The sequence below is a fragment of the Perissodus microlepis genome, chromosome 10 (assembly GCF_051167445.1).
Source record: "Perissodus microlepis isolate ML-2025 ecotype Zambia chromosome 10, ASM5116744v1, whole genome shotgun sequence".
Lineage (NCBI taxonomy): Eukaryota > Metazoa > Chordata > Actinopteri > Cichliformes > Cichlidae > Perissodus > Perissodus microlepis.
The window spans coordinates 31,545,383-31,572,448 of NC_140470.1; the positions used below are offsets into that span (position 1 = coordinate 31,545,383).

General features: G+C 45.3%; 1 protein-coding gene across 1 annotated transcript in view; it reads right to left on the reverse strand.

Annotated features, from left to right (window-relative positions):
* Positions 1–347: 347 nt before the first annotated feature.
* LOC146379667 (uncharacterized) overlaps positions 348–27,066 on the reverse strand; it is a 49,491-nt gene continuing 22,772 nt past the window's right edge. Inside the window, exons 4-12 of the mRNA XM_084940988.1 lie at positions 18,584–18,788; positions 14,834–15,064; positions 12,797–12,903; positions 11,961–12,108; positions 10,263–10,315; positions 8,725–8,822; positions 8,178–8,379; positions 7,272–7,472; positions 348–7,186 (exon numbers count right to left, since the gene is read on the reverse strand). Coding sequence (XP_084797114.1) covers positions 6,053–7,186; positions 7,272–7,472; positions 8,178–8,379; positions 8,725–8,822; positions 10,263–10,315; positions 11,961–12,108; positions 12,797–12,903; positions 14,834–15,064; positions 18,584–18,788 — 2,379 coding nt within the window. The 3' untranslated portion in view covers positions 348–6,052. The remainder of the gene's footprint in view (positions 7,187–7,271; positions 7,473–8,177; positions 8,380–8,724; positions 8,823–10,262; positions 10,316–11,960; positions 12,109–12,796; positions 12,904–14,833; positions 15,065–18,583; positions 18,789–27,066) is intronic.

Genomic DNA, 27,066 nt, shown 5'->3' on the forward strand with positions numbered 1-27,066 from the left:
GAGTTACAGATTTAGAGACCAGTTAGCAACCATCTGTAAATGCTAACCCCTGGCTGAGAGTGGTTCACGCTAACAGTATACACGGGGAAATATTTGCTTATCTACAAATATCGTTAAAAATACCTTTTTATAATCAAGTTTACATCTGATATAAAATAAGAATAATGTCACAATCAAAAGATTATTTTAAACAGTTAATTCTTATTTTGCTTATGGAAACAAATGACTTAATATTTGTACTGCTGAGCAGGACAGGACAGGCTGTCTGTAACATTACTGCTTTTATAGAAGATCTCTTTTGTTACTTTAGTCACATTTTGTGTTTTCATAAAAGACAATTTCCAAAATTCTTCAAATCCAACTTCCAGCGTCATTTAAGAGGAAAACTTTGTTCTAAAAATAACCCACACAACTTGTAACTCAAAGTATTTTGAAAGCTTGATTAAAAAAATAAAATAAAATTCTGATTTAATGAAAGGACTAGCTGTTACAATCCCTGATACTGCGTTGAGGGATGGCTACTATGAGGAAAGGCAGCCTGGAAGCTTTACCAGCAGGACACAATAATAATAATAATAATAATAATAATAATAATAATAATAATAATAATTCCAACTTCATATATTTCTACTTGTTAACATCGTCTTCTTTCATGAGTGAAACGCTGGCTGCTATGGAAGCTTACTTTTGAAACTGTTTGCAGCAGTAAAAGAACTTTTACTTTGAAGGTGAAAGGTCTCCGGTTCTGGTTTGCATTGGCTTTTGTTCGACTTTCTCCACAGCTCACCACATAGTGTTTTCAAAGAAGTCTCCCCGTTTCATGCAAACTACGGCCAATCTTCTAGCAACCAAAGAAATCACAAGGCTTTCGGGGCAAATACCGTGAAGCTGTGGCTATCAGATGGCAACTAACCCGTCTCTGTGCCTCTGTGACCGAAACCTTAGTTTGGTGTGTTTGGTGTAAAAGGTCAACTAGCATTAGCTGATAACACAAGACTCCACCCTCTCTTCCAAATATGGTCACTTCTGGCTCCATAAACCCGACACAGCAGTGGCTGAAATGTTAACGTCCACTGTGACAAACTTTTTTGCCTGTAAAACACTATAGTTTATTCTGAGATATCTACTTTACTGCCATAAAAATTCTTGTTTTCTTTTCAAATTCTCACTCAAATATTTGAATATCATCTCATACAAATTTTCGTGACATCGAGACTTTTCCATCTGAACACCGTCCTCAAGTGAAGGAACATCGTGAATACTGGAGGAAACATTATAAAGGAATTATTAACAGATTACTTTTATTATAAATATACAGTGTTAAAATGGAATGGTACCTGACACTGCTAGCTGTTTACAGAAACAAAAAGGAAGTTCTGTTTAACATAATCAATCGAGAGGGTTTATAAACAAACTCCTGCAGTTCAAATCAAACATCTCGGGGAAGCGTTTGTTCTCTTCGGTTGACTGAGACCAAAAGTTCAACTCAGTTTGTAGAGAAAAAAAAAAAACACGAGATGCTTCTGCTGATCCAGGGTTCGTTTCCATGGGAAAAACAAACAAAACGGGACAAAAACCATGAACCCCCCCCCCCAAAAAAAAAATGTGTCAGGTGATTTAAAAAGGAGATCACAGGCAGATGTGAGTGAGACATTCGTCAGTGTGTAACATCCAAGAGTTTTTAAAGGTGCCACAAGCAGCATTTTTAACACCTGGAAACATTTAATTTCTCTGCCAAAGAGGACCATACAAGGGAAATCCCCTCTCTGTGATGTCATACAGAGCCAGGAGGACTTGAACGTAGACCGAGTCCAACATTTGAAACTTTGATCTTCTCCTGGAGCAGGAGATGTGCAGCAGGAAATAAAGAAAATCACATAAGTAGAAACAACAACGTCCCAGTTTTTTAAATCTGCTGAATTCTAACTCAGTTTAAAAAATTTCTAATATTTTTTTGAAACACTTTATTCAAAAATACAGAATTGATTAAAATAGTCGTCTTTAGGAGTATCTGACATGTAGCTAATTTTTTGACACTGATATAGAAGCCAGAGGAAAGGTTTCTCTCTTTTTAACAGTCACATTGATGCAGCAACTTCAGATGTTAAAATGTGGCGTGCAGCACCTTTTAAAAAAGATTTGATCATTTTTCTTCATGAATGTCCATCCAGCTACTCGGTGTCCTCGTTAGGTCCAGTTTACTCCAACAGACGGAGCTGAGCGAGCGTCCTGCCTCCAACACCGCGGCTTTACCTCATTTCACCCAACAGGTCAAAGAAACGCCATCCGACTGCAGGAGCCGTTGTTCAAGTCAATGTTGTGAAGGCTAATGAGCTCATTCGCCTGCAAGTATCAACTCCAATCCAAAGTATCAGGCACTTAAATTTGAAGAACTTTACAGAAATGAGCAGTGCCGTTTGAGTCTTGATGCTGGAGTAGTGTGCAAAACACTGGATATAAGATCTGCTGAACATGCATAACAAAATGTAAACATTGGAAAATTTAAGATCAAATGGGAAAAGAAAAAAAAGACTGAAATTATACCTAAAGAAACTTTAACAAACTCAGTTTAAATAACCAGGAGAAAACCCAGTCTCACACTGGTTTCACCTGATTCTCCAGCTCTAAACTACAAGACCTCCCTTCACCCGACTTTGCTTCGTCAACAATAAATGCAGCTAAAAATAAAAACAGATTTAAGAGATTAAAGAGAAAACTGGTCCAGTGGAGTTATGGTTTGACTGGGAGGCGCCCAGTGAGAAGCTGAGGTGAATCAAAGTGAACGAGGTCCTACGACAGAGGAAGACGGGTTGATTCAAAGGTCAGGATGACATAATGGCGAGTGAAGCGATTTTGTGAAGAAGAAGAAAGTTTTGTGAAGTTAACTGCGCTTCAAACACCTGCTTTTTGGCAGCGAAGGTACCCTTAGTGACAAGTTCTAGCACCTCAGTATTAATCGATAAAGACGTGGATTGAAAATCATTGAAAGCTTCCGGGTTCTTCCAAGAATATCTGAACATGCAAAGACCACCCTCGCTAACATTTGATGCAAACCCAGTCATTTTGTTAGTTTTGAAATGTGACCTCGTCTTCATGGGTTACTCCTGGGGTGCTTTTAAGGGGTCATCTGCACACATGCTACTCTACTGTAGGCTTTACTGGCTGCTGCCCCTCAGGAGGCTTACAGCAGTTGGACAATCAGAGGAAAGCAGGCTTTCCTTAAAGACACTGGAGCTAAAACAGCTTGTTTTAGACATACGATAAAGTTAAAGCCCAGTTTAATAAAAATAAGGATTATTTTGAGCTATGAGTCATGCAAAGCTGCTCTGGTAGAGTTGAAGAATAAAAATAAAGAGCTGGAAATGAGCAGAATCGGTCCCCCTTTGATAAAGTCCTAAGTTGTGCGTTAAAGTAAGCGGTACAGCTCGCCAAAAGCTAAAGGTGCAGGTGGAAAACTTTCACACAACCACTTCTGTCACATTTCTTGTGTAAAATCGAGTGTAAAGCCTGAAAAGACGCTGCGTCTGCAGGACGATAAAACCGAGAGTACATGCGTTTTTTGAAAACGTTTGGAGGTTGTATGAACTCATTCCCTCTGAAGCGCCTCACCTACAATAAATAAAGGTGTACTGACAGGAAGAAGCAGAGCCATTATGTACAGTAGTTACCCTGTTCTCACTGTTGTTACTGCATGAAGGGGAATATGACTTTGTATTTACCGGTATTCACCATCGTCTCCTGGTTACTGCTCATTTTCCCCACGAGTGAAGAAGAAAATCCTGAAGTCCTAAAACTCCGACAGAGGTTACGGAAAAGTCCCGGTCGAGTACTTTGGTGCGTCTGCCCAGCTACGACCGACTGAGTGTATACATCTCTACTCGCGTACTCATTCACAAACGATTTGCCTCACATGAAGCCAACAGTCGAATAAATCAGGAGGAAAAAATCCTGCACATATTTTCATAAACAAGCCACGGTTTCTTTTAATTAAAATATACTTTCTTAAAATTCTCAGGAAAATTAGGTCGGCTACGAGGAACTTTTCCTCTCGACGCGTGATGGCGATGAAAAGAACAACAACAACAACAATAATAACAACAATAATATGGCAACAAAACTAAGCAAACAGCACCACTTAATTTCGGTGTCGTAGTTGATTCGACTACTCGGATAGGAAGAAAGGAAACGAGGAAAAGCGAGTGTGTACAGTAGGTGTGCAAATCTGAACCAACGTCTGTGGCAGAAAACAAACAGGAAAAGGCGACTTAAAGGGATACCTTGATGTTTGTTGGGTTTTATGTACGCACTTTAAATGACAGGATGATGATGATGAAGTGATGAAGGATCCGTTTCGCAGTCTTTGGTGGAGCTTTTTCCTAAACACGACTGAATCAAACAGAAACCGAACTAACAGGTCCGACACTTAAAGTCCACGACTGTCGCATCGGAGAGCGGTGCAGAATAGTCTCGCTGCTCTCAAAACGAGATGTAATGAGGTCTGGATGGAGACGACTCGAGCGCGCGTGAAGCCACAGGAAACCGCGACGAGGTGATCAGAAAGTCCCAGATATTGGCCCGTCAAAGGACCGGAAACCTGGTTTCACATTAAAGATCCTCTTCTCTGAGAGGTCCAGAGTTGGAGCTACGGAGTCGCACTCTGACCATCACGGATGGCGAGCGTTCGCTCTACGAACCAGACGAAGACTCCAGAGTTCCTGACAGGCTCAGCAGGTGAGGTCCGTCATGTTCTCCACATTCATCAAGTTGTAAACCGTGAATTTATCCCTCACCTGCACCAGGTGATTGATAATCTTTGCTCACCTCCTGAACCCCTCCCTCAGATCCCTCCGTCTGAGTTTGTCCACTTTGAGAAATTAAAAAGAAGCTGAAAAATCAACGCTGGAGGTCAGCCGGTGCCTGTCTCCCGAGCAGCTGCGCTGGAACTTTCTGATCTCACCTCAGTCAATGTTTCAGAAAGTGCAGGTGTCAATATCACGCTGCCCTAAACACCCCTATATACGGATCAATCCGCCACTAAAAGTAGTTCCTAACAAATCCAGTTTGTAGGAGTTGGGGAGAAGACGCGTTTTAATAATGTCTGATGAGCCTCGGTTTAACTCCACATGCTTGGCATCCATCTATGTGCGTTTATGGACTGGCCTCCTACCCTAATGCATGCTGGGATACTCCCCTTGAACATATGAAGCAGGCGAGAAACTATAAAAGAACCTGAGGTAGTCTGAATGCTTGGGCTACGAGTTTGGTACGAGCTCTAATGTGAAGGCTGGTAGTGATGAGGGCGCCATCGTAGCTGCTGAGGGTTTTATAAGGAAACCAGTGAGGTGGAGGGTCCGCGCAATCGTTACGAGCTTAACGAACTCGGAGAAACATTGAAACGCCAATTTTTCTCAGGCCTGGAAGCAGCCCTACAAGAGAGCTGAGGGAAGCAGGTCCAACATCAAGGTATCTCTTTAAGAGAATGTGTTTGAAGCCGGCGACGAAGCAGCTCGCAGGCCGATTTAAGGCACGTGTGTGAAAAAGTTTACATCATTAGAGCTAACGAACAGGACTATAAACGCTTCACTTAACGAGCTATAACGTGAAGACTGAGAGGAGCTGCTTCTTTTTTCTTTTGCTCACGTAACATCTAAACACCTTATCAGAAAATAACTCTGTCTCTACAGACGTAGAGTACAATTTAAAAGCTACAAACTACAGTACACTCTTAATGCTAGTTAATGAAGTCCCGATGCATAGCATCACCCATAGATGGACACTGATTCTAACTTTGTGGATCTCTGACGACGGAGTTAATCGTAGTGTTATGGAGGTTATGGCAGTGTGTGTCCGAGTCCGTGTCTCGTCTCCGGTGAGATGCGTGATTGTCATGAGCCGTCGTTCCTCCGCAGAGTTCGTCCGACGACGTGAGTGGAAAAAAACTAAAACGCGAAGAGGAAGAGTTGGTGAAGATGGAGAAACGAAAGCTCCGCGCTCCCGTGGGTTCAGGCGCTGACGTGATAGGGCATCTTCCAACAAATCAGAGCGGAGCGGGTTAAAAACACTGCGTGTCAGCGTTGGCGGCGCCGCGGCTGGAGCAGTCTCCGCAGTCTCTCCCTTCCATCGCCATCTTTTCTACTGCCACCTCCTCCTCATCCTCCTTCTTCACATCTTTTAGCGGATCCTCTCCGCTCTCGACTTTAGGGACGAACTTCCCAAACCGCACGCCATTCAGATCCTCCTCCAGTTTGACTTTGAAGGGCGGCAGGCCGAGCAGGAAGGCCCTGATCCTGCTGGGCGAGCTCAGATCTGCGGGTTCATCCTGGTTCTTCATCTCCACCTCTACCTGCCCTCCTCCTCCCACCACCGCCGCTCCTCCTGCCGCACTTCCTGCGGAGCTGGAGCGTGTTTCCTCAGCTGGCTCTGTGAAGCCGGTCCTCACTCTCTTGGCCGGCAGCTGGTCGGCGTTCCCATTGACGACGGCCCGGCTCGGCTCCGGCCCTTCCGCGGCGGGTCTCTTCGGCGTGAACCGTTTGCTGAGGTTGAGGGGCAGCGCCTGCTCGGGGGGAGGGGTGGGCTTGGCGTTCAGGTCCTGGGAGAGAGCCTCGGACAGGCACCGCGTGAACATCTGCAGCTGAGACGGGCCCAAGCAACGAGTCCTCATCAGCTGACACACCTGAACGCTGCAGTCAAGGTTCACGGGAAGGACTCGGAGGGGGGGCATGGGGGGCCGGGTTCTAGCCTCTCGCCCGCCTCCTCTCGGCCCCCCCTCGTCCATGTTACACCCTGAGCAATGGGTGTGGTGCTGCTGGAGGGGGTGGGGCTGTGGCTGCTCCCCGCTCGGGTGAGGGGTGTCTGGGCTCCCACTCTTCGGCTGGGGGGTGTAGATGGTTGGATGGTGCTGGCTCGGGTCCTGGGGCGTCAGGGCAGGGCTCTCGGGGCCCCTCTGCAGGCCCAGCCGGCTCCTGAACACGTCCGAAGGACACAAGCCTTTGATGGGGCTGAAGCCGCTCAGAGAGCCTCCGATGAAGTGGCGCGGCAGCGCGGAGAGGAGCACGCCCGTGGCGGGAACCACAGACTCCCCTCGCTCCGTCTTCACCTCCTTCGGTTTGGGCTGGAAAGAGATGAAGGGGCCGGCGAGGGGGGCGAGGTCCGGGGTGAGGGGCATGGTGATGGGCAGGATGGCCGGCTGCAGGGAGCAGAGAAGGAAATGAATCACATGCAGTCAAATCAAACCTCCTCACAGGCGTGTACGAGTGTTTCGTGGTCGTTACCCTGTGCACGCCGCTGGCGGCAGTTCCTCCGCGGCCCACGGCTGGAAGCTGTTGCTGCGTCATCTCCACCGCGCTGCCTTTGACCTTCGCCTGCTGCAGCGCCAGCAGCTTTGCCTGAGCGAGCACCGTGGCCTTGTTTCGCGTGCCCGGCGGCCGGCCTCTACCTCTCTTTGCCACCATGGTGCCGTTCGGGTTTGGGACCTGTTCAGAGGCAAGAGAGGCTGAAGGTGAACCAACTAAGCCAATTAAAGCAGTGACGATTGCAGGGTTACTGAAGTCGGGCTAGCTGGTGTATAATGATGTGCTACGTGGTGGCTAGCGACACAGCTATGTTAGCATAACATAAACACAGTGAAGCTGGAGGATGAACGCTAACTTTGTTTACACTCGATAATATTAACGTGAGGGTTCCTGATTGTTAGAGACAAATACAGTCGCATGGCAGGATGCTGTAAACGGACCAAACTTCAGTCAGGAGAACAACTGAGATCATCCATCCACAGGTTAGTCATTAATGTACTGCAACAACATGGGAACAGAGCAGCTGCCAGAGAATTCAGCATTAATGAATCAATGTTACGGAAGTGGAGGAAGTGCAGTTTTTGGCTTCCCCCATATTCCAAAAGTGCTTCATCTCTTTGCTGTGACTGTCGCCCGCCATAATTTGCAGATGATGTTGTTTGCAGCTGCGATGCTTTCGACCAACACAGGGGCAGCTTGATGACACCATCAACATGCGCTATCGCGGTAGAGCGGTATAAATTTATATCGTTTATACCGTTTCTACCGCCCACCCCTAGGCGGCAGTGTCAGCGTCCCCCCATCACAGCATCACCCGACCATCTGTTATGGAGCATCAGCGTTCAGCAGTGTTAGTAACAGATGAAAACAAAGCTGTAAACTCACGTCATCACGTATGGTGGGAGAAGCAGCAGCAGCAGCAGGTGGTGTGGCCACCTTCCTCTCCCGGGGTCTGGGTCCCGGCTTTTTGCCTCTGGGATGCGGTCTCCTGCCTCTGATGCCTCTGGGCTTCGGCACCACCGGGGATTCTGGGACTTTAAACTCTGCTCCGCCCGCTCTGAGGTGTTCTTCATAAGGAAGCATCAGCCTGAGACACAGAAACCTGAACTTTAGCATGTGGACCCTTTTAGTCACAGGTCAAAGGTCAAGGGTTTATTTTTCAGTATTTCCACTACATCTGTCAGGATATTACAGAGCCAGAATATGGCGTAATGCCTGTGCACATGGTCTACTCAGGTACAGGGAGGTTTCCTGCTCTCTAACACTAATGACCGCTTCATCCAGCGCTGACCTCTGCTGGATGAAGGTACGAAGCCCACTGGCTGGTTTTCCTCTCTGCTTACAGACGCTCGTCACTTCCCTTTGCTCACTTTTGAGTGTAAAACGGTCTGAAACGCTCGGTGAGCGCAGTCAGAGATGATGTCTGTCTCACCTCTCGTAGTGTCTCCTGGTGCAGGTCGCAGCGCTGGTGCTGCCGGGGCATCCGCCCAGCTCGTTGTAAACCACTTTCCACAGACGGTCTGTCGTCACCTGCCGCACGAAAACAAGCAGAAAGTCAGATAACGAGGAGTAACCCTCAAAGGACTGTGGTGACCGGTTCATGATAGTTCAACTGGAGACTCCCAGGTATTCAGCCTGCAGTGGAGACCATGCACCAACTCTAAGGTCTTCACCCCACTGCAGGCTGAATACCTGGGAGTCTCCGTCAGCTGCCTTTTGATCCTGGAAGAGGTCGAGCCGCCTCCGCCTCCTCAGAGTCGAAGTATCAGAGTCGACTTTGAGAGGAAAACTTGACCTAAATCCTGGTTTACATCAGTTTTAGTGCCCCCTACTGTTTAGACACGTGTAACTACATCCTCAACCATTTGGAAAGGGTGACGACTGATTTATACTTTTAATTTTGTTGGCAGTGGTTTCATCTACAAAGACTCTTCTGTGGAACCAGCTTCCAGTTTGGATTCAGGAGACAGACACTATCTCTACTTTCAAGATTAGGCTTCAAACTTTCCTTTTTGCTAAAGCATATAGTTAGGGCTGGACCAGGTGACCCTGAATCCTCCCTTAGTTATGCTGCAGTAGACGTAGGCTGCTGGGGGATTCCCATGAAGCACTGGGTGTTTCTTCTGCGGTCACTGTGTGTTTATACACCTCTCTGCATGTAATCATTGTTATTATTAATCTCTGGCTCTCTTCCACAGACATGCAGCCCCATAACGTGTTAATTATAAAAATCAATGCAAAAATGTTTTAAAACACTTTTTTGGTGATAGACGAATAAAAACTGATGTGACTTCAAATCCAAATATCTGCAGAGATGATCTGATCCTGAGCTCTGGCACTTGTTAGCGTGAGCTTCAGTGTCGCCGGTTTCAGTTTCACTTTATTGAGGGAGCGGCCGCAGAAACTGAACCAAAGGTCGGATCATGTCTGATCAATTTACACCATGAAGCACCGTCAGTGCATCCACCCCACAGGGGAATTTAAAGCAGTCGGACAGGAAAGACCGCTCGGCCTCGAGTCCCAGGGCGCGTGCGCCTCCTCTAAATAAGCTATAAAACACAAACCTGATGAAACGCCTCGAGCGAGCGGCCTGCCGTCAGCAGACTAAAATCAGTGTTTGCAGTTTTCTCAGAAACAGAGCTAACGAGGATTAGCACAAAAACTTCATGATTTCACTTTAAAATAAATCCCTGCAGGCTGATTTATAATCTGACCTCATCCTCCTGGATTAAACCAAACACACAGTCACACTCAGATGTGCCGTCCTCACAGGTTCGATTTAATCTCACGTGAAACAAACTGAGCTGAAACATGTTCAAACTCTTTATTTAAACCTTCGTCTCTCACAGAAAACCTGAAAAGTATCATAAACGAGTCTTTAATAACGAGTCGTGCAGCTTCCCGTCTTTATGCAGCAAATCAGCAGCTCTTACTATTTTAGAGAAACTGAAATAAACTGAAGTGACTCACCTTTTTGTAGCCCCCGAGCCGTTTGACCACAGAGTACATGAGGAAGAGGTCGACTGAGGACGGCGGCGAAACATCAGACATGCAAAGGAGACACAAAAACATTTAAAGCAGGCGGTGAGGACACAGCGGAGGCAGGATGGTCCTCACTACACGAACGTGGTTTCAACCCCCCCACAGATCAAACATGGAGTCCCGATGAAGCTCAGCAGTCACATGTTTACCTCTGACACGGCACCCAACCTTCATTCAACACCACAAAACTTTATTTAACACGCAGTCAGAGCACGTCTGTCTCTGGAAGGAAGGAAGGAAGAAAGGATGGATGTAAGGAAAGAGTGAAAGAAAATGGGGATGAGAGAGAGACAGGGAGGGAGGGAGGGAGGGAGGAAGGAAGGAAGGAAGGACGAAAGGATGAATGGAAAAGAAAGGAAGGAAGAAAGGATGGAAGAAGGAAGGAAGGAAAGAGTGAAAGAAAATGGGGATGAGAGAGAGACAGGGAGGGAGGAAGGAAGGAAGGAAGGAAGGAAGAGGGGATAACAGAAGAAAGGAAGGACGAAAGGATGAATGGAAAAGAAAGGAAGGAAGGAAGGAAGGAAGAAAGGATGTAAGAAGGAAGGAAAGAGTGAAAGAAAATGGGGATGAGAGAGAGACAGGGAGGGAGGGAGGGAGGGAGGAAGGAAGGAAGGAAGGAAGGACGAAAGGATGAATGGAAAAGAAAGGAAGGAAGGAAGAAAGGATGTAAGAAGGAAGGAAAGATTGAAAGAAAATGGGGATGAGAGAGAGACAGGGAGGGAGGGAGGGAGGGAGGGAGGGAGGGAGGAAGGAAGGAAGGAAGGAAGGACGAAAGGATGAATGGAAAAGAAAGGAAGGAAGAAAGGATGGAAGAAGGAAGGAAGGAAAGAGTGAAAGAAAATGGGGATGAGAGAGAGACAGGGAGGGAGGAAGGAAGGAAGGAAGGAAGGAAGGAAGAGGGGATAACAGAAGAAAGGAAGGACGAAAGGATGAATGGAAAAGAAAGGAAGGAAGGAAGGAAGAAGGAAGGAAAGAGTGAAAGAAAATGGGGATGAGAGAGAGACAGGGAGGGAGGGAGGGAGGGAGGGAGGAAGGACGAAAGGATGAATGGAAAAGAAAGGAAGGAAGGAAGAAAGGATGTAAGAAGGAAGGAAAGAGTGAAAGAAAATGGGGATGAGAGAGAGACAGGGAGGGAGGGAGGGAGGGAGGGAGGGAGGAAGGAAGGAAGGAAGGACGAAAGGATGAATGGAAAAGAAAGGAAGGAAGGAAGAAAGGATGTAAGAAGGAAGGAAAGAGTGAAAGAAAATGGGGATGAGAGAGAGACAGGGAGGGAGGAAGGAAGGAAGGAAGGAAGGAAGGAAGAGGGGATAACAGAAGAAAGGAAGGAAGGAAGAAAGGATGTAAGAAGGAAGGAAAGAGTGAAAGAAAATGGGGATGAGAGAGAGACAGGGAGGGAGGGAGGAAGGAAGGAAGGAAGGAAGGAAGGAAGGAAGGAAGGAAGAGGGGATAACAGAAGAAAGGAAGGACGAAAGGATGAATGGAAAAGAAAGGAAGGAAGGAAGAAAGGATGTAAGAAGGAAGGAAGGAAAGAGTGAAAGGTCATGAAGGAGGGATGAAGGAAAGGAAAGAAAGAAAAGGAACGTTCTGTAGAGCGCAGAAGAAGAAGCGGCGGCGTTGAGGACTCACTCTTCTTGAAGCCCAGGTTCGGGACTTTGTGGATCGGCGATCCGTGGCGGTCCATGAAGGCGAACAGCTGATCGAGGAACAGCTGCTCCTCGGGGTGAGGGAGCCAGCCGCCGTCACAGCCAACCTCCACGCTGCCCATCACGTTCTCCTGAGGGGGAAACACGCAGTGAGATCATCATTGCACGCCTCAGCACTTCCGGTTATTTTACTCGTCACATTAAAACTGATCTGTGCCTTTATTTTGGCGGTCAGAAACTGAATATATTAAACGGCTTTATTTGCTGCGAGGCTCACATGTTCACGTCTGCAGCACGTCGGCCGCTAGAGGGCGCTGTGAGAGGCCTCGCAGGTCAAACCTCGGAGCGGTTTAAGGATTATAATCCAGCAGCGCTCAGAGACTCGAGCGTGTTTGTTGCTTCGTGGATCCAAAACCAGCAGCTCTAAAATCCACTTCCATATGTGAGGCTCGTGCTCTGCCTTTCCTAAATGAACAGCAAACCTGCCTCTGCGTGGGGGCACGAATGCATTCAAAGCACCGACAAAGCGACTGGGTGCACATGTGCGCTGAAACAAAGCAGCTGAAACTGCACGCCCAGACCTGCCTCACAGCAGAGCTCTGAGCGTCTAATAACTCAGAGACCAGGTTCATGTTTTTACTCCAGTCTCACAGCTCTGCGGTACCAGATCTACTTCCTGAAAGGATTTGATTTCACTTTCAGCAGAGTTTGTATTATAGGAGGATCTGAAGCCTGAAGCAGAGCTTTCCGTAAACACGCCGTAACGACGAAGAGGAGCCTGAACGTGACAGTCAGCGATGAGATGATCGCCACACGCACCTTCATCCTCTCGATCCACGACTCCGACTGGCTGGAGTTTGGCGAGTCTTTGCTGTCGCGGCCTCTCCTCTTACGAGGTCGTCCTCGCAGACTGAGAGAAGGACATCCTGCAGGAAAAATAAAATAAAGGCGTAAACATTTAAAACATCTCCGGAGGCCTTCCTGTGTTTGTTTGAGGCGATCTTTGTGAGGCATTTACAAACTAAAAATCAGAGAACTAAATAACAGCACATGGCTCAGGTGCAGTGCTCTGCTGCGGGCGGTGGTCTAAAGGGGTCACGTGACGGAGGTTATCCAGTCTACAACGGACACGGGATTTATTCATTTAGCTCCGAGCGCAGGGCGACAGCAGATGATCTGATTTTACAAAAGTCGAGCAGACTGTACAAACATGTCAGACACACGAGGAGGCTGGTTTTATCTTCCGATGAGCACTCGAGCTGCTTCTTCACCACAGCAGGTCATCTGCCTCCATCTCACCCCGTCCTCCTCCGTCACACCACCCTCTGCATGTCCTCCTTCTCCGAGGTCGTCCCCTCTCCCTCCTCAGTGGATAATCTAACAGGTTGATTTGAAGCCTGATCTGCTCAGTAAGCATGTTGTTCTTCTTCTAAAGCATTGATGTGGACAAGTTTATCCAACCTTCAAATAACCTGAAAACATCTCATTACAGGCTTTTATAAGCAGCCTGCAGACACCAGAGAAAAAGCTCAGGACTCTCCAGCAGGTGGCAGCGTTTCACAGGCAAACAGGAAGCTGTACTGAGGAAGGAAGTGATGCTTTCAGGTCAAAGGGCTTTCAAAGACCAGTTATATGTTTCATCTTACACACAAACGTCGCCTTTCAGCAGCAGAAAAGATTTATGGGCTCAAATTGTGGTCATAAATATTTTGTACTTGTAAATCAGGATTTGTATGTGGACCAAAAAAATACGTGTGAAACTCTGCACTCAAGTTTCAAGTTACAAGTACGAATTTTGACCCTATTTTTCTTCCGTTCATCTGATTGGTCAATGTCATGTCAATCACAAATTTAACTGTCCAATCAGAGAACAGATGGGTTTGGCTGTTTGAGGGGTGCTTTTTTGAACTGCAGGTCCTTGAAGGGTGATACAGTTTGAAGCTGGAGGATCTCTATATAAATATCCGATAGCAGCTAGGTCCCCTAGCTTTCAGCAGCTGTTGAAAGGATAAAGTTGTGCTATATCAGTGGTTAGTGGTTACTTTAGGATTAGTTTAACACAAAGTCAGGGCTGACCCGGGACCATTGCTGTGAGTCACAGTGCGCAGCATAAAGGTCCTTTCACATCGGACGCAGGATGTGCTGCTAATGCTAACTGCTAACTAAAAGCAAAGGATCCAGAATTTGTTGCGCTGGCTGCTGAGCTCTGTGGGGTTTTGCAGCAGCTCTACCTGTACTAGATGCACCTGCTCCTTGTCGTTTCCATCTCTGACTTTATGTCCTCTACAAGAGTTTCAGTTTTTTTTTATCTTCAAATGTTCAATAAAAACATGTATCGCTAATTCATAACGAAGAAAGCTTTGTAACTATCCCCACTAGTGACGACTGTGTCTCTGGAGGTCCCTGTATTAAGCAGGTAAACCTGTGACACAAAAATCACCAAACTGAGACGACCACGGACTGTTTTGCTTCGTGGAGATGAAGGAAAACGCTGGGCTGGCATGTAAAAGGGCATTTATTCCCTCAGGACCTGAAGCTCCATAAAGCACCCATCTGTACTCTGATTGGATTGTCAAATTTGTGATTGACATGACATTGGCCAATCAGATGAAAGGAAGAAAAATAGGGTCAAAATTCGTACTTGAAACTTGAGTGCAGAGTTTGATACGTAATGTTTTGGTCCACACACAAATCCTGATTTACAAGTACAAAATATTCATGACCACAATTTGATATAAAGATTAAACAGTAATTCAGAACGTGATGTTTAGACCGTATGTTTCTTATTTTAATGATTTAAATCCATCACACACAAACGCTGTCAGCACATTTTAATCATCAACATTTGACACTCACTGAACTGCCAGGAGAAGCCGGAGCTGCTCTCCAGCGTCGGGTGGTTGAAGGTGTCCCTGCAGTACATGACTCGGGTGTTGGGCGCCACCTTGATGCCTCCCAGCGCCAGCAGGTGAGGGTCCTGCAGGGCAGACCCCCTTGCTCCGTCCTGGATGCGCCGCTGCAGCGAGCGGAAGCGGCAGTACTGGGGGTAGCTGATGACTTTGACAGCGTGATGCTCCGCCGGGCCGTCTGAGGGGAGGAGACACAGGTGGGGTTATTTTTGTTTCGGTGGCTTTAACTCGTTCGCTCCGTTATGCTCTGCAAACACAGCGTTTCCCACTTTCTGTCAGGCCCCGGATTTGTCTCTGGGCTCTGAACATCTCTGTATACACGACAAACACGAGTATCCCGGTTACTGATTACCGCTGTGCAGGCGCCGGTGGTGTTTGCAAACACCAGGCGGCACTTTTGAGATGTTTAATTTGACGTTTCTGTAGCCGTCACCGTCAAATACATCCGATTTGTTTGGGAAACCACTGAAATTACAAAGAAGGCTAAACTGTGCTGCAGGTAGTCGGCAGCATTCATAAACATGCAAACAGCGTCCTGCTTCCTTTCTCAGGACTCTGGATTAAAAACCTCCTTTTCAGTGACCTGACCAGCAGCGCAGCCGACACAGAACAGAAAAACAATAAAAGATAAAGAAGGAGAACAGCTTCGCTCTCCTCCATATAAACCAGCTCGTTCTGCAAAACCCTTTAACCCACTCTGACACGCTGATTATGGTTTTATTAAACATGTATGCACAGAGATAAACAAGATCCCACCCAGGCTGAGACTCCTGGTTAAAATCCCATCAGTGGGAAACGTGCACTCCCTTTCCACAGCACAGGTATTAAACAGCACAGGTATTAAACAGCACAGGTATTAAACAGCACAGGTATTAAACAGCACAGGTATTAGAATCGAGATTTATATTTTGCGTTTTTTGGGCTCCATGAAAGTACCGACGTCACCAACGTTTCCCTGCTACAGGCTGAGACGCCTGTAATCCTGCTATAAGTCTCGGTCTTCAGTTTAGAACGTATGAGCATGTGTGTGACCTCCCTCAATCCTTTTTTTCTTAAACAGTAATCTGTTACTTTTTCATTTCATTTAAAATAAAATATTCATTTTAACCACAAAACTTTCAAGTGTAAGTTTAAAGAAATAAGCTGACGATTTCTTCACCCGAACCGCCGGAGTTCAAATACCAGAGCACATTTAGGCCACGAGTGGATATTAGTGCACGCCATCGTGATGCCATCGCCATCGTGATGCCATCGCCATCGTGATGCCATCGCCATCGTGATGCCATCGCCATCGTGATGCCATCGCCATCGTGTTCAGGCATCAAGTCCGGGTCCAACCACAGACACCCAGAGAAGTATTTAATCAATATTTACCTAAGAACGTCTTTAATAAGCAAAAGATGTGTCTGCATAAAAACTGGTCACAACATATTCAGTTAAATTTTATAGCACAAAATCACAATAACAGCTGCCTCAAGGTGCTTTATACTAGAGATGGACCGATCCGATATTACGTATCGGTATCGGTCCGATACTGACCCAAATTACTGGATTATCGGAGAGAAATAAAAAATGTAATCCGATCCATTAAATATCAAAAAAGCACCTCACAAAACTTGCTACATAGCGTAACTCGGCTCATAACCTAGCACGTCGCAGCAGTATGCATCACGTGATAGAGCGGCTGTGTGTATTTGTAGCTTCGCTACCAAACCAGCATTTCATCTCCGAGGAAGTTTTCCCAGAGAGAAGTAAAGCAAGTGTGTAAGTTCATCTCTGAATGTTTGTAAAGCATTTTAGCGTTAAGCTTAACAACCGATATATGGAGCGACTGCCTCTCTCCCTCCTGCTGCTACTTCAATCGTGAAACTGATCAATGATCAGCTGATCGGCTTTTCTGTCGCGAGTCCGTCTCTCTTCTTAGTTTTTGGCCCACTTCTCACCAGAAAGAGGAAACCAGCGGCTGAACAACAGCAGCACGTTTAAGCTTGATAAGCTGTTGTTAGAATTTATTTAATATTTCTTTCTACACCAGGATCTTTTTCTACGCAGCTGGTAACTGTGCAGGGGCGGATCTAGCAAAGTTTAGCCAGGGGGGCCGATAGGGCATGAACAGGGAAAAGGGGGCACAAAGACATACTTTTCTTTCTTATTCTCATTTAAAATGTCGAGCTTTTAATAAATAATTATCTGAATCTTACACCCAAAGTTTTAATCTGATGTAAAATATATAGAAGTCCATTACTGTATATAGTAACTGTTAAGTCTAATATACCCTAGTAAGCTATAGTACTTTTTCCTTTGGCAAGATACCATCTGTGCAGTCTGCAGTTCTGTTGAAGAAAGATGTTGAATCTATTTAATTATTCTTGAAAAATAATTTATTTCTGTGCATTTTTCCGCCTGCATCAAATTAAATTTGATTACATCGATTAAGCATCATGAGGTGGAGGGTGGTTCCCTATTTTTTTTTTATTTTTTGCTGGGAGTTTGCAACCCTATTAGTTAGGTTGCTTAATATTTCTGCTAAGTACTCTTTAAAATACCAGAATAGGGAGGATGGAGCAGGTTTAAGTTTATTAGATTGATTGGTTTTGCTGAACTATGAAATATTTTGGGCGCAGTGTATTTTTTACATACAGGTATAACAGAATAGCTTTAGTGTTGTTATTAATTTAAACTTGAGTGTAAACTTATACAAAATGCAGCAAGATATTAAAAAACGTTTTATTGATTAAAAAATACACTATATCGGATTCATATCGGTATCGGCAGATATCCAAATTTATGATATCGGTATCGGACATAAAAAAGTGGTATCGTGCCATCTCTACTTTATACTGTGAGGTAAAGACCCTAAAATACTACAAAACCAATCAGACGACCCCTATGAACAAACTCTTGGCGACAGTGGGAAGGAAAAACTCATTTTAACAGGAAGAAACCTCCAGCATAACCAGGCATTGACAGCCATCTGTATAACCTCACACAGATGATCTTTATAATGATAAAATTACTCGTGTTCACAGAAAACAGCAGCGGTCCAAGTGTGGAGCCATGAGGAACTCCTTCTGATACAGGAAGTAAAGAGGAAGATGATCCAGAGCACTGAACATCCTGTTCGCTCTGCTCAGCAAGCTGGAAAGTAAAATTTGATCAAATTCAGAATAAGGACTGATAAAGGTTTCTAAAATCGGGAAAACATGTTTATATGTACAAAAACACGAATACAATGATCTCTGGGTGGGTGGCCAGTTCTTTATGAGGAAGTGCAGTGGTCCCACTGTGAAGCCCTGAGGAACTCCTCTGGATACAGGAAATACACAGGAAGATGATCCAGAATAGAGACCCAAGAGTTTTCAAAACACATGCAGGCTTTATGAAATCAGGATAAAATGTTTAGATTATTTAGGGCTAATTTATAGTTTTATGCCTTCTCTCTGTGCACGTCTTTACTTCTTTTATAGTGGTGGGTAGGAAATGACCACAGCACTGAATCCATCAGATTAACCATGATTCCAATGATTCTGTTCTTTTAATGCTGCTTTAGCTGCCTCACTGCTGACCTTTCAAAATAAAAGTAGCTCTAACAGGGAGGCTGGAACATGTACAGGAGTGTGACCGGCAGCATTTCCACACCAACAAACTGGCTCTGGTTCACATCTGCAAACATCCGCAGAGAGTCTGAGTTTCTTACTCTCAGTTTTGTCTTTGAGCGGCTCGCCGCTTTTGTCCGTCGTGCCGTTGCTGCCGTCGCCGCTCTGCGGAGGTTTGTGGAGGCCGTTGGTCCCGCACGCCAACGCCTTCAGGCTGCTGCTCCAACCTGCCGGCTGCGCACACGACCATCGCACCAGGTCCTCCACCCGCACCACCATCTTCCTGGACACCGCCAGAACTTCATCCTGATCAGACACAAACAGAAGATTCAGCACTGAAGTTACCATCTGCTTCAAACCATTTAACGCTCGACAGGCCGACATCGAGTCGCTGTACTCTGAAGGCGCCAAACTTGGATTGAGCATCACTTTAAAACCAGAAGGTGAGCGTGAGAAAAACAAACCCCATCAGTTTGGTTAAAGTGCTGCTTTAAACATCGCTCTACAGCACCTGTCAAACTATCACCTGCCTATTTGTGTTCAAACATGGAGGCAAACAGAGAGCTAACGTGTGCAAATAGAAGAAAACGCCTCGACTGGTGTGTCGCTGGAGTCTTGACTTTTACGTGAGGCGAGCGAGGGAGATAAGACGGAGACGGCTTAAAGATTTAAAGCAGAGAGTTTCTAATAAATGAACCAGTTTGAACTAAAAAGGAGAAACCCTTCAAAATGATGATTTGATGTTTAAAAAGGTGTTTGAGGCGCCGCTTTAACACCGACTGATGCTCGAGGGTCGGCCCTTCACTAAGCTTCATAAGATTTCTGATACCAACTCGTGACGGGCAGCACCGCCTTTCCATCCAGCTGAGATCCACTTTTCCGTCTCGTGTTTGTTAGCGCCCGTCTCCATTAAAGCGTCTTTGATATTTTGACTCTGCTGAAGTTTTAACCACAGGCCCTCTGGCTCTGCCGCAGGTCAGCTTTTCATGTTTGTCTTGACATTTAGAGTTGCTGCTCAGACACACGTGATGATGTGTAAGTCAAAGTGACGCAACACCTGAAAATGAAAGAGGAAGTTTACTACGGCAGGCAGAAGTCCGTGCAGGACTCGGATGCTTTCATGTTTTGGTGAATAACACACTGCTGGAGCTACGTTTAAAGCTTTTCGCTGAGTTTGTTTAATGTAAAGAGAACAGTTATACTGTTGTTGGCATCACGTTGCCTTTGACGACACGGTCACTGATCAGAAACATCCAGTGTGTCCTGTTTGATAAAAAGCCGAGTTTCACATTTCTTTGTGGGCCAATTATTCACCATCACACATAAAAATGCAAACGTGAAGCTTTAATTAAACATTCACAGTTGGCGTTAGATAAGATTCAGCCCGGTGTGGTTGATACGAAGGCGCAGAATCTGGTTTTCGTAGCTGTCAACGTGTTTATTTCTGCTGAAAATTTGGACATTTTAAAGTTTGAGCCTGTGAGGACGGACTCACCGCAGGAGCCTCGAGTGGACATTAGAGGAACTACAGTTTGTTTGTTTTTACCTCAGATAAATAGAGAGGGCTGCTTTAAGGATGGGTGTACAACCTTTACGAGGTATGTTAGCAGGCAGAGACTCCATGATGTCGTGATGATGCAGAGGGGTGGGGTGATAGAGGGGGTGGCGGGGTAGGGTGAGATGACTCCATTGGTGGCTTTGCACGTCAGCGGTGACGTTGCCACAGCTTTGTACCACTTCGGTATTCTCCTGAACGACAGGTGTCGCCACTCAGACAAAATCTCATCTTTTCAAACTGCAACGTCTCCCCTGAATAATCTGTTAATCTCAGAGCTGCCGGACTGAGAAACCATTAAAATGGTGTTAGAAGCCGATATGATGACCCCACAGCGGCGGCATCCACCAGTGGATGTGAATCTACTCCAGTTAAAGCCGCTGGGTCTAACTGGTCCGGTACTATCTGTACAAAAACACACAGCTAAAAGCTGCTTTGTCTGTGAAAGAGGAAAAAAAACATCCGTTTCAGCGCGAGCTTCCACTATTTCCATCAAACAGACTCTTTGCATATAATCTTAAACTTGGTTAGAAAGCAACCAGACCTGACCTCGTATCTTGTCCTCCTCTGCTCTCATTTGGTTTTTGCCCATCTTTTCATGTCCCTTCAATACATTGAACTTCCTGTACAAACTGTCTGTTTAATGATTCCTGTTTTATTAGTTTTACTTTGTTACATTTTTTATATTTTTTCTCCGTTTTTGATTTTAAAAAAGGCTTTAAAGGGAATTAATTAGTAATTAAATCTTCCAGGATTAACAGACGATATCAGAAGAATAAGAAAAGTCACCCATGTGCTGCTCTGAGGAGATACCAGCTGAAGCCGAACTGGAGCTGGGCTGTACTGTCAGGCAATACCAGTTTGGACCACAGGGTGGCGTTGTGGTGAGTGTAAGCTTTTTAAGGTTGTATTTTTAATTAATTTAAAAAAGTTTAAACACACTGATAAAAACGCTGCATGCTCACAGGCCTTTCAAAATAAAACCGAGGGATGAGCTGTGAAGGAGTCAATTTTAACCTCAACGCTTCCCTAAACCTAACCAAGCTACATGTGAAAAAGAGATAAAATGGGTCAAATAATAAAAAATGAGCAGGGAAAAAAAGTGTAAACATCTGCAGCAGGATCAGAAATAAGCAGCCATCAGGTCACAACACGGGTGGTGCAAAGACCGTAATGAGATCAGCGAATTAAAGCCAACACTCGCCGGGTCCCTCTGGGTTTGAATGAGACACAGAAGCTTAATTAAAAGCAGGCCCGCGATGTTATTTTAACCTCAAATCAAACATTAAACAAACAGCACGTTTCTGCTGATCTGGCTCTCAGATGTGCTGCACTTTATGCAAATGAGGCCAACTGCAGCTCATTTACATATGAAGTCACTGAAGTTTCACTGAATCAAAGAAGCCCACAAACATCTGAGTCACCGATCGTCCGGTCTGCAGCCGAGGTGCAGCCGCAGAGGCCTCCTCCCATCCCAGCTCGTCAGCTGTGATCTTGTTGCGTCCTTCAGGCAGAGACAAAAGAGCCCAACCCGCCTCTAAAAAACTCCAGCACCCCTCTCCCCGCCCCCTGGGCTGCAGCCAGGTGAGAGCCCATTAACACCGCAAAGGAGGAGCTCTGCAGGAGTCATGAATAAACAAAACCCTCGACTGAAAGACACACCGAGCTTCCACATCTGAAATCACTCGTCCTGCGAGAGGAGACGAGAGACTGAGAGGCAGGAATTTATTTTTCATATAGTGTAAGAGCCGTGTTACACTTCCTGTTTCCTTATCTAACTCACAACACGTCCTGTCCTGCACCTCAGCTGGTTCAACGAGAACTCGCTCAGCGGATAAAAGCCGCTCTGCTAACGTCAGCTAACCGGCTGCATAGATAATGAACACATGAAGCAGCATGCAACCGTCACTCCGGCACTTCTGCGTCCAACACCACCACCGAGTCCTGAAGACTCACTGAGACACAAACCTTCAATGCCCGGCTCCAAACGCTCCTCAGGACCCAAAATCAGAAACTCGAGGAACCGCTGAGACTCCAATAAAACCATCGTCATCTTCTCAGTCACGCAGGCCTGGAGACTGGTCAGGGACAGGGCTGGGTGTCGATTTTGATCTCTGTAATTGATCTGATTCGATTCTGACTCGGACAATTTTCAGAATATTATAATTCTGATCATTTATCAGCACGTATGCATATTTTATATCTATGTATAAAAACAAAGCTGACACTTATCAGAGGTGTGAGCATCACACAGATGACTTCGGGCTAGAGCAGGGCGATATGACCAGAAATATTTATCACGATATACATTTGAAAATTTGCGATAACGATATAACTGACGATATAATTGACACGAGACAAAATACTTTACAACTCCACAACTTTATTAGTGCAAAAAAATAAAACCATCAATGTATTTTCACTTAAACAAGCAGCTGTTTTATGTGCATTACAGTTATATAAAAATGTAACAGTGCAAATGCAAATTCCTTGCTGACAGTTTAACCAAAAGGCATTTCCAGTGGAAACTGGCCGACATGTCCTCAGCATAACCATGTATAATATCCACAAAACTTAAAAAGAGGTTATACACACACAATACGGTAACATTATGTTGAAGCACAGTACGTATCACTCCGCGAGGCTCCGCCTACGATAGCCGTAATGCTCCGACAATCCATCAAGCGGTGCGGCTTCGTAGCTTAGCAAAGTCGTACTGAAACATTTGACAGATTTTCGAGCGCCGTGCACATAAAATCGTTTCGAGGTCAGTAAACACAACCAGAGTTCATACATAAGGCTCACGGGATTATACGGGGCTCTGTCGATTTTCAGAAAAATCAAAGCATTGATTTTAAGTGTGCCGTATTTTCCAAAAAACACGGTAATAACGACGGCCCGCTAGCATGCGCTACCAAAAATAGTGCTTTGTTTTGTGTCTGATGGATGAAAGCTAAACCAGTTCCACCACTGAAGCTGCAGCATTTTTACAAACCGATTCTGGTTCATCCGTTTCATTCAACGATTTGCTTTCGCCGCCATGCTTTTTCCGACGTGTGCGTATGAAAACAAAGGCACTGTGCATGCGCGTTTAACCCATATTCTATCGCGATATTTCATTTTTCTATCGTTGCCCAAAATTATACCGGTATTACCGTGAACGGTATGATATGGCCCCGCCCTACTTCAGGTCAAAGTAACTGAGGATAAAACAAGAAAGACACGAAGGAGATAACCTCAAAAAAATAAATGAATAATAAATGAAAAAAATGAAAAAAGAAAACAAATCATCATATAAACATTACCTGATGCTGCTGAAGCCGAGCAAAGTTTGATTTGACAGAGTTCTGCAATTTGGCATCATTTTAAAAAGTTACATTTCTTTGGTATTGAACAGCAGAAATGAGGCTTTTTCTTGTCAGAGGTCATTTAAAAAAACAAAAAGCACTGCGGCCAACAGCACCGTTCACAACGGGAGACATAATAAACAAGCAAATAATGCAGAAAACAGATTTTTATGGTAAACTGGTCCCTGAGTACAGAGAGAGAGAGAGAGCTGTGCAGGAAGTGCGATTTTATCGTGCTGGAAGCAAAACTGTAAACGTGAAGCGTAGTTTTGATCTTTTGCTGCTGGTTCAGTGATTTTGGTTGGAGAGAGAGGAAAACTGCAGCATCAGAATCAGCGAGCTGTCGGCTTTCAGCCCTGACGGCGTGTCCGTGCCGTCGGGTGAGAAAGCCGACGTCTCGCTGATTCTGATGCTCGCTTGTGTTTATGTCTTTGTGCTGAATCCGTGTACCTGCTCTCATTTACTGTTTTCGTTTTGTGAGCTTTAACCTGAGATTCTGGCGTTTCTGAAAATTTTGCATTTATAATTAAAAATGGATTCAGGATTTAATGAATCGATTTCACTTTATTCAATCTGAAATCAGTTTGAATTGGGAAAATCAATTTTTTTAAACCAACCCGAGTTTGCAACCACGTGAAAACCAGCGGCTGACTGGTTGAGGATGAAACTGGCTGTGATGATGCTGCACCAAAAACCTTTTTCTCACCTTCAAAATAAAAGTTTTCTTTGTGAAACGTGTTGGTGGCAGCAGTAAGACAACTTTTACTTTGAAGGCCAACGTCCAGTTTATGTTTGCGCTGCACTTCCACAGTTTCAGTGAGTTGCGAGTATTTGCAGACAAACTGGTGAATTTCATGCAGACTGTGGCGGACCGGAGAAATCACAGGCAGGATGTTGGCGCAGAACCGCGTCCGTACTGTGTTTGACAGCCGGCTGGTGTCGTGTGACCACGTTTACCATTTTCTGTACGGCTCAGGAGAGCAAAGGAAACCTACAGACAGCGATGACGTTTAGGGATTTAAAGGGTTAATGAACTCAGGTTAGGTGCCTAGAGAGCTGTGGTTAGGTCAGAGGTCGGCCACCTGCGGCTCTTCAGGCCCTCAGCTGTAGCTCCCACAGGCTTTGTGAACAAGGAAGAAGTGGGAATGTGATTTTGTTTCCCTCATATAGTTTTAAAAACGTTGTCATAAATGCACAGATTCGAGCTCACAGCTCCACACGGAGTTTAACTGAGAGGAAAACTGAATGTAAAATAATTCACTCCCCTCTTATTACAGTGATCACACACTGTCCTGACAAATGAGCAGCACTAACTGCTCTTTTATAGATTAGAAATTCAGCTTTCTGATTAAACTTATTGAGTTAAAGTAAAAATCTCTCATTTTAAAAGCAGCCAGTCCCATAAAAAGCTGTTTTCTGCAAACATCTACGTCTACGGTGGAATATCCCCGCTGAAAATGTGGAAAATTTGGTTGCAGACAAGTCACAGGATTTACATTTGGGTAATGCATTAGCCTCATTCCCAGAGGTTTCTTTTTATAATGTGGAGGCTGAGCTGCAGCCTGCATGTGAACTGTGTTAATCAAAAACACATCTGACCCTCTCTCTCTCTCCTCTGACATCTGCTCGTTTTTTAATCCAACACTTGTATGTAACTCGTGCCCTCAGACACCAGCGCGTTCATTAAGCCGATCATGAAATGATATCGGGCCGCCGAGAGCAGCGAGCGGATGGAAAATATCGTTAATGTTTGCTCCTGAATGCTCGTTTGTTTTAGCAGCAGAGAAGAAAAAAGTCACATTAAGACTTTTTTATCAGCACGAGGAGACGCTGTCCGAAGGTCAGCCTGCTCACAGTGTTTGGATTAAAAAGAGAAGGAGGCAGTGTTCCTGTGACAAGGTTACTAATGGATGTTGTTGAAGCATTTCCCAGATTACACGCGGGGACGTTCACTCTGCAGGAATTCTTCTCCGCAGGACACTGATGGAGACCAAAGATGGAGATTAAAGGGCAATTATTAGAATATTTAACGAAGCCAATTTTACCTTCATACTTCAAATATTTGCAGTTACAGGCCCTCAACGTAGAAGATGGTGAGGCAACATTTTGGTTTTTAATTCATATTTTCCAGCGATTCAGGATGTCTGTCCATGATTTTCAAATTAAAGCTCCTCCAGGACCGGGACGGATGGATGGAAGTCGACTATGTCAGAAAGTTGTAGCAGAGATTTCCATCACATCTGCGATTCAGCCATCGGTTTCCTATCCTCAGTTATAGCCACGAGATCATGACCGAAAGAACGAAATTGTGGATGCAAACAGTGGAAATGAGGTTTTCTTTGACGCGTTGCTGGGCGCCATAAGCTGGCGTCCACCTCCCGACAGATGTAACTGCACGTCGGGTTGATGCCGTCTGCAGCTGTTGTGACTGGCCTGTTCAGTGCCATCGATTCTTCCTGCGCACTTCCAGCTTTTTTCCACAGCAGTGTTTGAATTTATCCTTGAGAGCATAACAATCATCCCCTCAGTGTAAGGATTCAACAAGATGCATTTGATACCGGACGTGAGGGAACGTACAAAGACGTGGAAAAGCAGGCTCTGCAAAGACTCCCTGCTGAAGTCTAAGTCACATCGACATGAGCCACTCGAGCTGGTTCGGGTATCTGACTGGGATGTCTCGTGGGCACGTTCTAGGGGAGCTATTCCAGGTGAACGACCCCGGACTCAGTAGAGAGATTAGGTCTCCTGTTCGGGTTGGAAATGACTCACATGAGCTGTAAGAGGTGACGAGTGTGAGGGAAATATTGATATCGATCCAGAGGGAATCAGGGCCAGAAGATGAGTCTGGTGTTAAAATGTTGGTAAAAGGACATTTTTCTGAGCAGTCACCTGTCACACAAAGTTTACCCAGAATGCACTTTTTACATTTTCCCTTTGGTGAATTGTCAGAAATCAGATCAAACAAGCTTCTGTTTCTCTGCTGCACCGACTTCAACCTGCTGCTGTTTATTTGAAGCATGACGCTGATCCTCAGACTTTGACTTGGATCAAAGTTGATTTGTTGCAGTTTTTAGCTGAGCTTAAATGTGTTTTCAAACCTGACGTATACACGTGGATATCTCCTGCATTTGTCAAGTTATCAGGATTCAAACGTGAGGGAAAGTTTATACATAACGCTACTTTCACAGACAAGGCCACCGAGGAAAAACAGATAAAACAATAAATCAGACACACGGACGCCACAAGGTCGGATGCATAGTTACCCAAAGGCTTCAGCACTCCCGTTTAGACCAGCTCTAAACCTCTGAATCCAAAACAAAGAATAACTGAGGAAAACTCATCCCAGAGTTTGTGAGCCACCACCTCGAGGGCCCGAAGTCCTCGTGTTTTAAAACTGAAGGGATCGATTAGACGAGTGAGTCAATAAAAGCTCTGAGATATACTCTGGTATACTCTTTACCCCCTGAAAGCCTACTAGGAGTATCCCTTTGTGAGCTGAGCAGCTTCTGACATATTTCAGGCTGCTAATAGAACCAAACGACTGGGTTTGCATCTCCGCCCAGGCAGCTACCCTTGGAAAAACCTGGAAACTATTCTAATGGTCATCAAACCACGACTTCGTGGATATATATACACTGAGGGGTCAAACCTCGTCTTTATGCGGGAAAGAGCTGAACGTTAA